This window comes from Zonotrichia leucophrys, chromosome 10 (assembly GCF_028769735.1).
Source record: "Zonotrichia leucophrys gambelii isolate GWCS_2022_RI chromosome 10, RI_Zleu_2.0, whole genome shotgun sequence".
NCBI classification, from domain to species: domain Eukaryota; kingdom Metazoa; phylum Chordata; class Aves; order Passeriformes; family Passerellidae; genus Zonotrichia; species Zonotrichia leucophrys.
Genome location: NC_088180.1, coordinates 719,659 through 734,151, shown reverse-complemented (window position 1 = coordinate 734,151; position 14,493 = coordinate 719,659). Strand labels below are relative to the sequence as shown.

The 14,493-nt window shown below is 46.7% G+C and overlaps 1 protein-coding gene across 3 annotated transcripts in view; it reads left to right on the top strand.

Moving 5' to 3' along the window:
- Positions 1–14,493, top strand: part of RORA (RAR related orphan receptor A) — a 357,103-nt gene that overhangs the window by 317,795 nt on the left and 24,815 nt on the right. For all 3 annotated transcript variants that reach the window (XM_064722610.1, XM_064722611.1, XM_064722612.1), the window contains one exon: positions 9,728–9,813. In XM_064722610.1, the coding sequence (XP_064578680.1) occupies positions 9,728–9,813 (86 nt within the window). The remainder of the gene's footprint in view (positions 1–9,727; positions 9,814–14,493) is intronic.

Genomic DNA, 14,493 nt, shown 5'->3' with positions numbered 1-14,493 from the left:
AAGTCTTTATTAGTTGCTTCCAGAGTTTTAGGAAATGGGGCAGAGCTACAAATATGTTTAAGCTTTTCAGTACAGGTTTCTTTTTGAAGAAAGGGAGAGAATTTATTTAGTATTGTCTAGCTAACTCCATCAAATAAATTAATCCTGTTCTCCTGCAGATTTCGCTTCTTGTTTTCCTCTCCATTAGTGGTAGGTAATGAAAGACCAGCATACAGACACCAGGAAGGAGAAGTTGGTGTAGATTTGCTTTTCCCAGTGCAAGAGCACAGTAAGTGGCAAAGAGTACAAGAACCCTCAGTGTGACTGAGCATTCAGGGCCGCTGTGAGTGCCCCAAGGTGCACCCACGTGCTGCCCCCAGCTCATTGTCTGTGTCATTTTTCATTTCACAGACCGTGCGCTCTGGCTGCTGTGGTGGCACAGGCTGGCTCACAGCAGAACTGTGCTTGTGCCCCGCTGCAGGTGTTTGTCTGGACAATTGCTCCAGGTTAGTGATCATCTGCAGGAAGAAAATAAGAATGTTGAAACAGGAGTGAACTCTAGAATCCTGTAAAAACAAACATGATGCATTCACACGAACCCCAGCTTGCTGCTTACTGGATAAATGCAGTAGCAAATTAGAGCAGCAAAAGTCAGTGCTGGCAGTTCCTATGATAATAGCTCACACCTCTGTTGCTCCTAAAACTTGTATTTTGTCATATTATCAAGAGAAATGTTTTGTAGGTGTGTCATTAGTGCTGTAAGCTTCGTTTTGGAAAGTGAAAAAGGAAAGTCCTAGCAGTCAGGCCAGCAGCACTCCTCCTGTGTGGGATGTCAGCACAGCAGGCCTGATGTGCAGGGACACCGAGACAACCCTTGGGGGGCTCGGAGGCCCTGGAACGTGGCCAGAAGTGTCTGGTGGTTGGACTTTGACCCAGCACAGGAAACATCACCTGTATGAGGATGGGAGAATCACAGGGGATAAATGGTGAAGAGATAGATTGGTTATGGTGTGAAACACAGGGTTTAGAATTTCGGTACAGGGGGGTTCTAGGGAGACAAGATGGAGGAATTGGGGCGTGTCCTGTCCTCCTTCTTGTTGTCTTCCATCTTCTGTGGTGGTGGTGGCACTTTGGGATTGGTTTTTACTAAAGGCACAATTGTCAATAAGGGTGAAAGGTACTGGGGGGAAAAGGTCAATATCTTATACGTACTTTTGCGTATAAAGGTAACTGACCACCCCGAGGGCACGCAGTGTGCTCATGGCTGACGTGCTGTGCGGACCTCTGTCGGGCCGAGAGAAGATATTGTAGATAAAAAATTAATAAACACTGAAGACCGAAAAAACCTGAAGACTCCTTTTGTCCTTTGGAGCGCGGGCTGCCCCCAAGACTATCCTGAGCCTTTCTAGGCCATCAAAACAGCCGAGACGGGACACTCCTGCCCAGCTCTGTGGCAGCTCCCCTCTCAGCAGTGCAGAACGCTGCAGGTTGGTGGGGCTGGAGCTCTGCTCACCGTGCCTGGCAGCACAAGAGCAGAACCCCAGATCTGGCAGCAGGTACCAGGCATCTGAGGCAGAGATAAAGGATGATTGTGCTGCTTGCTTAGGTAGAGGAAATGAAACACCAGCTAGCATCCCATGCTCACAGCACAGCAGCACTAGGGAGGTTATGGTCTCTGTAGCACCTGTTTCTCGACATGCAGTTCAGAGCTATGACTAAAACTATGTTATATTTCATTAGAGAATCACATGATTTCAGTGTCACTGTGTTTTCTTATCAAAAACTTCTTCTGAATTGCTTTATGTAACAAGAATTCCATTTAGCCTGGTGAAATTAATTATGCCCCAAGCTCTGTTCATTGTAGCCAGTGTAACTCCTGGCAATTTTCAACCAGAGAAGAAGAGGCAAATGAAATTATTAAATGTTTATTCATAAGCACCTGAGCCACCAAGAAAATGAGAAGCCAAAACGGGGCAGAAACAAACTGGTGTTTTATGAAATTTGGAAGTCTGTTCTGACGGTGTGGAAATCATCAATCTTCAACGTTTGGTTGCTGTGTGTTGTTACTGTGTGTGTCTGTTGTGCCTGGTGAGGGACCAGAAGGGGATCCCCAGAAGAAGCTGTTGCAGTTGTTCATCCCTTGGTGCACATTTCTGCCATCTTCATGATGGCTGTGTGAGTCCCTGGGGGCAGTGACAGGGCTGGAGCCCGGGGCACTCCGTAGGTTTCAGCAGTGGGAAGATGCTGGTGCTGTGTCCCGGCTGTCCCAAGGGAGTGGCTGGCCCAAGAGCTGCTCCTCTGGCTCCTGGACAGCAGAACCCTGTGCAGGGGCCAGGCCTGGCTCTGTGGCCGGGCCCAGCCTTGGTGTTGCCCTTTGTGGTGTGTCCATAACGTGCCCAGAGTCCCCAGCTGCAGCTGTCTCCAGCTGTCATTGCTCCAACAGGGACAGTCCAATCATCTCCCTTTCAGCTGCATTCATGGCTCAGTCAGGAGAGTGAGAATGGTTTTCGGTGGATAAAGGCAAGACAGTGGAGAGATATGAGTGTTACACAGAAGGACGTTAGAATTATGAAGTTGTATACATGAACGAGCAGGAGCAAGCATCATCTCTCTGAGTACACTAGGTCACTTTTTAGCTTGTGTTCCTCAACACTTGTAGAAGTCCTGCATTGTTTGTGTTGGCATGTTGTTTTGGCTTTTCTTTACAGGAGATTAGAATATTATAGTGATTTTATGATATTAAAGGTTTACAGTGATTTTCTATTTGAATATAATGTTAAAAATAGAGATCTCACCATAACAACTTCACTGAAACAGTTTTGCCTTTTAGGAAACCCAAACTTATTTCCATCTTACCTTCTTTCATTGTACATTCAGGTGTCTTTGTTGAAGCCAGTGCTTCATGTAATAGCAAAGCTCTAGTTTTTTTAAATTAAAATATATGTCAGTAAAATTTTGTGTGGCTTAAAGGAAAACAACCCTAAACATCAGTGATCCTGGCATGGGAATATGAGCTCTTACTGCACTGTTCCCTTCCATGTGCCCAAATCAAACAGATGTTGAAGGAATTTACCCTGATTCCTCAAAGTCAGTGTTCCAGGCCCCAGAAGAGCTCAGGTGGTGCCATGCCATTTATGCTGTATCTCCCTCAGCAGGGATGTTTGCAGCATTTGGCAATGCTGAGCAGTGTCAGTGACCTGCTGAGGATCCAGATGTGCCCAGGCCCACAGCTCGTCCCAGCATTGCAGCCTTTCTGCCTTGTGTGTTTGAGGTGTTGCTCATACCTTACTTTTAATTAATACTTTGGTGGCCATGTTCGTTTCTACTCCACCCAGCACACCCACACGCTTCAAAGGATTTGTACCAGTATAACCTCAGTATTTATTTTATTACCAGTGTGATTTCCTAAGGAAACAAGGCTTGGAAAGGTTGTTTGTGTTTGTCTGGTTTTCTGCCCATCACCCCAGTCCTCCCCATTTCCAAAACATTTCAGCCAAGCTTGAGAGCATCAGCAGTTCCAAAGATGTGAAAATTGAAAATCTGAGAAGTTCCCCATCTGATACCCCCTGAGGGACAGTGTGCAGCCAGGCTCAGCTGTAGGGAGGAGAATCTGAAACACAGAGGAAGATGCAAAGAATATCCTACGTGCTGGGAAGTCTTCTGCTGGAATTTCAGCCTTCCTGGACCCCAGAAAAACGCAGCCATGAGATGTTCTGTTAGTTCTTTGGAGCTGTTTGTTGCCAGGTCTGTCAGTGCAGTCTCCAGTGGGGGCTGCTCAGAGTGTCTTTGTGGTGGGGCTGGTGCATGGAATAAGCACACCTTCACACGGGGGTGGGCAGGCTCTGTCAGACACTTCTCGTGTTCTGCAGTGGCCTCGGGTGTCTCCCCAGCAGCAGCCGGGGGGTTCCGGTGCCCGGGCTGTGTGAGGGGACCGAGGGTCACTCCGCGGAGGGCAGGGCTGGGTGGGCAGGGCTGTGCTGCCACCAGTGCTCGCTTCCGTGCAACTGCAGCCTGTGCAAGCTGCAGGTGTTGGGAGGCGAGTAATTGCAGCCAGCTCAAATTACTTAGGGTACATGACAGAGCAAATTATTTAGGTAATGAAGCTGAAAATGCAGGAAGATTAGAATATTATATAGTAAAATCATTCCGTGTTAATTCAGTTTGTGATCAGATATCATGTTGCTTTAAATACCACATTACATGCAGTACCCTTGTTTGAGGCAATGAATATGGATGAATATGTCACTGAATATGTATGCCTCCTAATTTAATCAATATACTTACAAACAGCACTAGCAGGGATGTCTGGCACAGAGTGCATCCCTCCAGAAGCAGCTTGGCCCAGTTTGTGAGTGCCTCGTGTGCATGCAGAGCCCCTGTGCATTAGCTGCACCCAGGGGCTGGGCACGGGGGAGCCCCGTGCAGGGAAGGCTCCTGGGCAGGGCCCTGAGCCCCAGCAGTGCCAGCTGCCAGTGCCTGCTCTCTGCAGCCCTGGGCAGCCGCGGGTGCTTTGCTGGGGAGCCGGGCATGTGAGGAGCGCCCACCGTGCCCACAGAGGCTCTCGGGAGGAGCGGCTGGGCTGGCACAGCCAGCAGCGTCTGGGGGCAGCAGGGTATCCCTGCAATCCCTGCAATCCCTGCAGTTCCTGCAGTTCCTGCAATCCCTGCAGCTCCTGCAATCCCTGCAATCCCTGCAATCCCTGCAGTTCCTGCAATCCCTGCAGTTCCTGCCCTGGCAGCTGTGGCCAGAGCTCCTCAGACGTGCTCGTGTCTCGCTGGTGCCAGGCAGCTGGGACTCCACGTGCCCAGGCAGGAGGGAGCACCTTCTGCACAGGTTTCCTTGCCAGAAAATGCTGATTTTTAAATTCAGAAATAGTAAGACATAGTGGGATTTACCTGACTTTCACCTTCTAAAAGTTAGGCTTGTAATTAAAATATCATTAAATTCCTTCACTGTTGAGTGAAGAGGAGGCTTCTCCACTCAAGGGTTCGTGGTGTCTGTGATGAATGAGATGAATCATATGCCCTTTTTCCTTCTTGCTTCCTCCCTTCCTTTCCTCTCTTCCTGCCTTCACTCTAGAGCAGCCAAGACAATTAACTTCATTAATTACCCAACTTTCTAGATCACTCAGGTCAGCTGGATGGATCTCCCCTAAAAGGCAGACATGGGACCAATTTTTGCATTCACTGAAGAGCTCTTCCCAGGATACCAAATCTGAGGTTTCCTACCTGTCGAGAATTGGGAAAAATTATTAACTGTGTGCATGTACAATTTTAAAATAAGTGTGAAAGCAGAAGGAGGGAAGGAAAAGTCCTTCTCTCCCTCAAGACAATTAATTAACTAGAAACAAGCATTTTATTCATACATGTTAATGGGGAGGAAAAAACTTCTGTCTTTGGAAAACAGTTTTTTTTCTCTGTGTTCTTCAAAGTGAGCTGGTAACACACTGAGGCTCTGTGTGTTTCTGTTTAAGTGACAGAGCTGGGGAGAAAGGTGAGCTGTGCTTTGCTTGGCTGTGCAGGCTCCTGCCCTGATCTCTCTGCCCCAGTGAGTTAGGAAGAGAGAAGTCAAAGATTATGATGGTTGTACAGTGCATTCCCTTACAGATACAGAATTAGATTTTCTTGCTTCTCTACTGAAAAAACTGGACAAGGAATAAAGCAACATTTCGTGATGTGGGAATTAATAAAATGGGAGAGGCTGTCTGGGGGATTTGGCTGGGGGAGGGAACTCGGAACAGGCGGGCAAACGCAGTGGAACTGTTGCAGGTTTGGGGAGCACAGTCCCCCGGAGCAGGAGGGAATGAGGCACATCTGCTGTTGCAGCAGGGGGTGTCCTGGAGTCCCGCTGGAATGTTCCCAGCAATTGGGTGCAGGCAGTGGTGTTATTTGAGCGTAGCAGAGCTGCCTCACACAGTTGCTGTCTGAAGACAGAGTGGAGGGAGGAAGAATAAATGTTCAGAGGGAAACACAGTGGGTGTTTTTCTGCCTGTAATCCTTGGGCTCAGGTTCCTGTTCAGTCTGATTCTGAGCGCATCAGGGTCCACGCTCCATTTCTGGAGGCTCATCTGACATTGCAGGCAGCCTGGAGACAGGAACAGCTCCAGGGGAAGGCACATGAGCAGGGTGCTGGTGGGTGCCAGAGGAGCATCTCCTGTGCTGTGGAGTGAGCTTGTTTGACTTCAGTTTGTGGGGATTGCGGCCTCCAGCCCTGGCAAGGTCCCTGCTTTCTCTCAGGAGCCCTGTCAGAGCATCTGGTTCAGTGGTGGGTCTCGTGCTCCAGCTTCCATTTGTTGCTCTTGGTGGTTTGTTTGGGCTTTTATTCCTCCTCTTTGCTGCCTTTGGCACAGGACAGCCTTGGTAGGATTGTGGAGCACTGTTATTTCGGGGTGTGAAAGAGTCTTAGGCCTTTAATCTGGGAGTACAAACTACATCTGTCACCTGGGTATCTGTGGCAGTTCCTAAGCAACCACAAGAGTTTATTTTTTTCTGCAGTTCATATTTAAGAAATAATTTGCTCATGCATGAACCAGCCTGAATCAGCCTGAGCACCACCCCAGGAGACAGAAATTGTAAACTGTAATTTAGGCTAATTCTAGTCTAAAGCATGAATTAGAGTATTTTATGTAATCTTGAAAAATATACCATATAAATAAATGTAAGCAGAGAACAGGTACAATTAATTTGAGCACAGTAGGAAGCTTTAAGTAACTCTGGGAATGTGAGAAACCAAGTCGGAACATATTCTTGACATGTAAAAATATTTCCCACCTGCCTTGTTTGCATAAGAACAAGGTTTTAGCAAGTACATATTTGCATGTCAAAGTTAAAAGTGGGGAAAATATTTTCACCCTTGTAAGAAAAAATGCATAATCTTGGCACAGGCAATTTGCATTTAGTAAGTTTAAAGTATCTGAAGTCCTTTCATGCTGCATGGGAAGTGTATGAACCTGCGACAGGGGTTCCATTTCAATGAGTTGATTTGCACAGGCACCACGTGGAGCAGTAATTGATCTGATCTCGCAGTGCATCCATTTGTGCCTCAATTGGTTGGGCAGTCCCCAGCGATCTGTGCCTCTGAGATTCGCCCGGTGTCCTGCATCCCTGAGTGCAGCACTGAGCTGCAGTTTTAAATGCCGTGTGCCTAATTGAAAGTAAGTACCTTGAAGATGTAAATTTGAGGAAATCAGGAATTCTAAAACTATACCTGATTTGGTGCCAGAGCTCATAAAAATGATGTTGGGCAAATGCTGGCACAGCTGGAGCCTGTGAATCTGTGGAGATTCTCTTTTACCAGTAAAGCACCCTGGAAAATGCATTTGGGACTAATTATGGCACCTTTTAGACTATTACTAACCTAGCTTTAGGCCATCGCTTTGAAGGCATGTTACATTCCTTCAGAAACGCTCTGCAAATGTCCTGTTGCTTAAGAAATAGGGATTGCATAGACAGGCTTCATGGGTGATTTAACTAACATGCTGGAGATTGTAGATAAACTAGATCCAATTATATCATACCTATTCAAAATAAGGCAGTAATTATGGATATAAAAGTGAAATGTAAAAAATACGTTGCCATGTAGCTGTGGAGATAAGCCTTGTCACTACCCTGTCCAAGGAGCTGCAGCAGGCTGCTGATTCACTGCAGCACAGGAGAAAAGGAATCATGTGTTGGAAAGGCACAACTGGGATTTGGGAGAGCTATTCTGGAATTTGCCCACAGGATTGCTCTCTGAATTTGAACTGCACATGGTACAAATTCTGAGTTTCTGTGAGTTCCAGTCTGTTCTCCAGTTTGTTGATGTGAAGGGAGGGGGTTGTGCCAGCCTTTCTGCCACAAGCTCATAAACACAGGAGGCTCCAGTAATAATTAATGTAGCCCATTAATGAAACAGCACACGCGTTGTTTTTTCCCTTTTATTAGTTCACTTCCTGCTCCATTGTGTTTAATGTGTTAGCTGAAAGCAAAGTGAAATTAAAACCATTTTTGGGGAAGAGGCATTTCCTTCCTTAAGTGTCCTGAACAGACCTCTTCATTTCAGCCTGTTGTTTTCTTGCTGCAGGGATGGTGGGGTTGAAGGTCAGGGATGCCAAGGTCCTTGTGATGGAAGCAGGTACCGGTGGTGTCCTGCTGTGGGGCTGCTTGGGGAGCTGCTGGTACAGACCCGCCCGGCCAAAGCCCAGCAGAGTGGGGAGCTGCTCTGGGCTGCCCAGGAGCAAACAGCTCCCGTTGGGGCTGCTCAGCTGCCCCCTTGTTGTATTTGGTGTCACCTGGAGAATATTTTGGGGGGATATTTTCACACTGTCGGTGCTGTGCTGCAAATCCTCTAGGCTTCTGCTTTATAATGATCTTTTTATAATGCTTTGGGCCAGATCCTGAGCTGTGCCGTGCTGCAGTGGAATGGAGCACACAGTAGCACTGCTGTTATTAATCAAGATGACTCTTGATTAATAATAAGCATCCAGTTACGGATTGCAATGCAATGTTTTTAGCTTGGACATGACCTTTTGAGAGCAGAGTAGAACTGAAATCAAGCCAATGCATTGTAAGACAGCAGCATTAGATGTGATTTCGTGTGTTGTCACAGACTGGAGAGCTGTAAATTGGATGAAAGAGGAGCTCTGTTAAGCAGTCAGGCAGCTTGTGAACGGGTTTGGGCTCCTCAAGGAGGCGAACAGCGCTGGTTAATGTGTCACAGTTACAGACGCAGCCAGAGCTGCCCTTGCACTGTTGCAGCTGGGCGCTGTCCAGAGCACTGGTGCAGCTTCATCCTGACACGGTGTGCAGAGCAGGGCTCTCCTGGGATTTCAGCCACCCAGCCGTGTGTGCTGGTGTTTGTGGGCACCCCGAGCACACGGTGTGAGTGTGCCCTGCTGCTGTTGGTCACTGCAGCACTGCCTGTGCCCTTTGGGCCTGCCCAGAGCTGCAGAACAGCTGCAGCCGTGTGCTCCTGGCAGTACAGAGGGGTGGCCCTGAGCAGGCACGAGTCCCTCCTTGGGCCTGTGCATTCTCATGGGAAGGTGCTGCATTTAGAGCTGCTCACACACCAAACTCAGTTCAGTGCCTGGGTTTATATGTATGAAACTGCATTTATCAGGGCTTTCATGCCTTATAAATGAATGGCATTTTCCAGACTATGCCAGCTCCTCTGGTTTCAGTAAACTGAGTGCTGCTGTGTTTTCCTGCCTTGTTTGTTCTGTGGTAGATAACACACAAACAGGAACCAATTCCCTTTCCATTCAGATAGGGAAGTTTTGGACATGCAAAACGGGGTTGCTCTCACCTTGTAACTTCTCTTTAGCGCTGGCCCCTCGTGTGGGCTGGGTGGGTGTTGGTGGCTGTGGTGGACGGGGTGCATTTGCTTCCAGGCAGGACAAGCATTAACATTACCTGCTACGGTCTTGTAGGAATACACTTGGAAGAAACCTTTCTGGTGTCATCTTAGCTCTTTGGCCAAAATGTGAACTCTCCTATTCTTTTTGGCTTTGAAATGCTGATTCCAGCCTTCTTGTGGGTTCTTAAACACCTTCTCAAATGACCCATTTTAATAACCCAAAAGCTATTATATAACGAGCAGCCATAATTTAGTCCAAAGCTCTAGGGGATCCTTGCAGTTCAGCAATGAATAGTTAATGCAGTATAATGTTTAGCAGGTTATTAGTTTTCACTGTACAAATGCTGATCAGGGAATGCTTTTATAAGGTGTTTAAAAGAAAATGTAATTAACTGGTTGCGTGCTTCTGTTGCAGCTCAAATTGAAATTATTCCATGCAAGATCTGTGGAGACAAATCATCAGGAATCCATTATGGTGTCATTACATGTGAAGGCTGCAAGGTAAGCTTCTAAAATATTAAGTCTGAAAAGAAGCATTTAGCCTTTTGATAGTGATAATTTTCCTTCTTTTTTTAAAGAGCAAGCATTGCTCCTAAGTTGAATGTAAAATAGTTGGGGATTCTGAAGTACTGGTTTTATTTGGACCTTAAATAGGATGTTTCCATGACACACACACAATTACACTGCTGCAGATTTTAGGACAGTCCTCCAAATCACACAGTTGTGCTGGGTGTGCTGTGCATTGTCTCTCTCTGCATAAACAGAAGAGGTACAGACATGATCTGCTCAAGCACAGCACCAAGAGCATTCAGTGCTTTCAGCTGAGGGAGGACAAGTCTGGCTTTTTTGAATCTCCCCGTGTGGTTTTGCTCTGTAAATTGCGATGAAGCTCTGCTGAAATAGGCGAGAGCTCTCCCCTCTGTTTTCTTTTGCCCTCTGCTGCAGGTACAGATCCCTTGTGTTTGGCAGGGGAGATGTTTCACAGCAGCACGTGCTCCTGGTGCTCAGCATGCTCAGGTCTTGCTGAGACCGCTGCCTGCTCCTTGCAGGGCAGTCACTGCTGTGCGAGGTTTAGGCTTTGAAGTTTTTCCTGGAGTTGTACCTTTGGTGAATCAAGGGAACAAGGATTGCACTAGAAGCATTTCTGGTTTGTTCAGTGTGTCTGTTACAAGCAGGAATTAAACTGGACAGTGCCAACAGCAGGCAGGAGTGAAGCTGATCACTCCTTTTGATCCCTAGTGCAGAATTACAGCGCTGGCATGGGGTGACACAGTGTGCACAGCGTGCTCTGCCTTGTTCTTCTCTTCATGGATGAATGTTGCAATCCCATGCTGATAGGTTTTCTCCTCTTAATCTATACCTGAGGTGTGAAGAATTGATGATGATAATAGTTTTTAGTCTACTCTCCTGATCTGCTTGATACCACAATCCATCTTCAAAAAGTAGCTTCCTTGCATTCACATTATGAAGTTCTCTTTTGTGTTTTTCCCAGGAAGATTTTTGTGTTTTCATTAACACATCCTCTCAGTCTTATGGAAGTATTAGTAACAATGAAGGGAAAAAAACCTAAATTAAGAATCTTGGAATGATATGGGAAAACAGCACCTTCTGCCCTTTCTGACTGCTGTTACTGTGGAAAATACAAGAAATGTACTAAAAATGCATTGATAACAAAGTGATGGCTTTTTCCAGGTTTATGTTGTTAAGCAGTCTTTGTGAGATTTCAGCTGTGGGAAGTGCAGACATTGGTTGTGAGAATTCTGCTCAAGGATCAAGTTGTGTTCAGGGTCTGAGAGCTCTTTGTTCTTTAGATGGTCTGGGAGCAGAGCAGCTGGGAGAGAGATCCGTGGCACCCAAGCCTGAGTGCAGACACAGCAGGGTTAACCAGGTGCTGGTGCTCGGCTGGGCCTCCCCACATGGGGCTCCTTGCAGAGCAGGAGCCCAGGACAGGGAAGCTGCCAGCTGTGTTTGCCTTCCTTCATCTTCATGCACTGAGTGAGAATGTGTGTGCACTGTAATGTGTTCTAGAACAAAGAATTTTCCTCCAAGTGCTCTGTAAATCAAGTTCTGTTGGAGCTCTGTGCAGTGCTCTCTTCTGAGGATTCCACCAGAAGGGTCAGCTGGTGAGAAGGGCAGAAGGGAGGGCAAGCAGGCAGGGGTGCTCAGCACACTGAAACCCCTCTGAACCTTGAAGGCAGAAGGTGAGAATTAAGAGTAGCCCAGTGAATGATTTTGGCATTTTCTCCTTCTCTTAAAGGAGCACAGTGAAGTTTTGTAGCCATACAATTTCAGACAGAATTTTAAAGCCAATTAATAGTTGGTTAACCAAGTTACCTTCCTTTGAGAAGCTCAGTCCTCTTTAATGCCAGAGCCCAGGCTGGCAGACCGGGGTACTGCTGCTGGGCACAAGTCACAGGAGGAGTTTACATGAGCATGGCCTAGGCAGCATAAAATGACCTGCTGTGGATTCTGGATTCTCTGGATTCTCTCTTCCACACTACTGTCAACAAAGTCTCACCCAACAGAACTATTTTGGCTGGTGAAGAGGTTGGCATAGCTTGGCTCCTGCCAAAGCAGCCAGGTGTGGATTGGTATGGCTTTCTTTTCCCAGCTTTTCTGTGGCTGTGACTGCTGCAGGTTTGAGCATGCTTATGTTGCTCTTCATGTTGTGCTAAAGCTTCCTCTGTAAAAAGTCCCTGGCTGCAAAGAGCTCATTGCCAGTGCTGTGCCTTGGCTGCTGCAGCCCATGCCCAGTCCCAGAGAAGTCAGGGAGGTTCTGCACAGTGCCACAGAGCCACCCACGTGCAGGTGGCAGGAGCAGGGCTGTGGCTGTCAGGAGGGAACAGCTGTGCTGCTGCCCTCAAGCCAGGCCTGTCAGGAATGATCTACAGGCAGCAACAGCCACAGCAGAGCGGGGTGTTTCAGCTTGGACTGGTTTCATTCCAGTTTGGTGTGAACTTTAATGTTACTTAATCCTCATGTTAACTTAAATGTTACTCTGGAAATACTGATAAACAGCAGAAATACAGTTTATTCAAAACCTAGTCTGTATCAGGGATGAAATCACTGACCAGCTCTTGTCGGATTGACTTTTGCTGGTCCTGTTGCTCTTCTGCTGCTTTGCAGCCCTTGCATTTCACAGACTTGAAAGTGTTCTGACCAGGTTGAGTTGTTACACTGCATTTCACAGAACTAGACTTGAAGATTTGTAGTAAACCCCATTAGTGTTTCTTGGGAACATTCATTTCCTACCTTGCTGTGATGTTGCTGGCTGTTCTTAGGAAGTTGGTGGCAGTGTTTTGCAAAGGCACTGAGTGCTGCCGACCCCTCAGCCTATTCAGCTCAATTTGAATCTGCCTTTAAAAAAGGAAAATTTAACACCCCTTCATCATGTCCCCCTTAACTGAAAATTTGAGGTTTTAGCCAGGCTGTATTTTACACTTTATCTTGGAAGTCTTCTGTGGCTTATTACAAATAAAATAATTTTTTTAAGAGAGGGTAGTTGCAGGAGCACTGCTGAAAAAAATGGTATCTGTATGGAGCACTCCACTCAACCATTAGTTGTGGGAACCCATTAACACCTTTTATGCTGTAGGAAGGGAAAGGAAACTGGTTTGTACACATCCATGTTCTTTTCTCCTAGCTGGGAGTTGAATTCAGTTCCACATGGTCATCCAATGAACTACAGAATTTAATTTGCAGATGCAGTTACTGGGTTTTGCTGTCAATAGTTCATGCCCAGCTGACCCACCAGTGCAGTAGCAATCCCTCTCTTTACCTGACTGCATGTAGCTGCTCTAACAAAACCCCTCATGCAGGGCATTTCTGGGCATTGCACATGCTTATCAGAAGGTTTATCAGTACTGGCTTTTGTCTCTTGTGTCTTTCAAGACCTCAGATGATCTTGTTGTGGTGTGCTGTCCCTGCCCATCTTGCTTTCATTTGTTGACAAACACAAGCTCACTCCTGTCTTTATTACTGATGTAAAGCTGAATGGTTTTGCTCTGTTTTCAGTGACACTATGACTTTGTCTTTATTAACACAGTTTATTAAACAATATTGTCAGAGCATTCTCCTACCTTAACAACTAAAATACGTGCTGGTGGTCATAAAAGGGTTAAAAATCCAATTTGAATGTTTGTCTGTCTTTTGTATTACAGTGTATTTTTCTGATGTTTCTTTGAAGAAAATTTGTGTTGGTTTGCTTTAGAAAACAGCAAAATAATTACTCCCCCCCAACTAATTGTTAATTGCTCAGAATATTGCAAAACTTAATGATACGTGGAAGTCTTTAAGTATTAGCCATAAATCATGGGATTATGAATAAGCCTTTGTTGTCACAGGCTCGCATACAGTCATTCCAAAACGTCTGCCATTAGGATGCAGCAAGGCAGCTGTCAGCTGTTTTCTTGTAATTAAACAGCCAATGAGCAGCTAATTAAGACATATGTGTATACAGAAGTGGAAGTGGGTATGTTAATGAACTGTAGGAATCAATTCATTAAATGAAAATTTGTCAAAAGACCAAACATGAGCTCAGTGTTGCAGCCGTTGCGGTGCCATTGGGGACACCGGGAGGCACAGGGGGCTCAGGGCCGGCTCAGAGCCCGGTCTGCAGTGCTGAGCTGCACAGGAGCACTGACACCAGTGACAGACTTTGCAAGAACTGCTATTTACATTTCAAAGTCCTTTTTTAACAAGTTGTTATTCCAACTGACTTACAGATGAGAAGTTCCTGTGCTCTTTTTTTCCCCAAACCTGATTTTGTGGGAGCAAACGAACACCCATAGACTGTGTTGGTGTGAACAGGAGTCTGAAACGCAGGGACCGAGCTGTGGCTTGTTACTGCTCTGCTCTTCTGGCACCAGGTGGATCCATCTGCAGGAGGAGCAGGGAATGAGCAGAGCTCAGTGCTGGGGCTGGATCAGTGCTGCCGTCAGGAGGGGCTGAGGCACGGCCCGGTGCTGTGGCCCAGCGCAGCAGCAGCTCTGTTGTGTCTGTGCTGCTCAGGCGGTGCCTCTGCGGCCCCATTCGGTCACAGAGTGGTGCTTGTAAACATGCACGCAGTAAGAGCATGTGGCCTGGGCTGGCTTGCATAAGGCCTGAACGTATACACGTGTACCAAGGATGCATCCACCTCCTCCTTCCTGGTGGGAAAATTATAGCCAGCCCTGTGCCTCT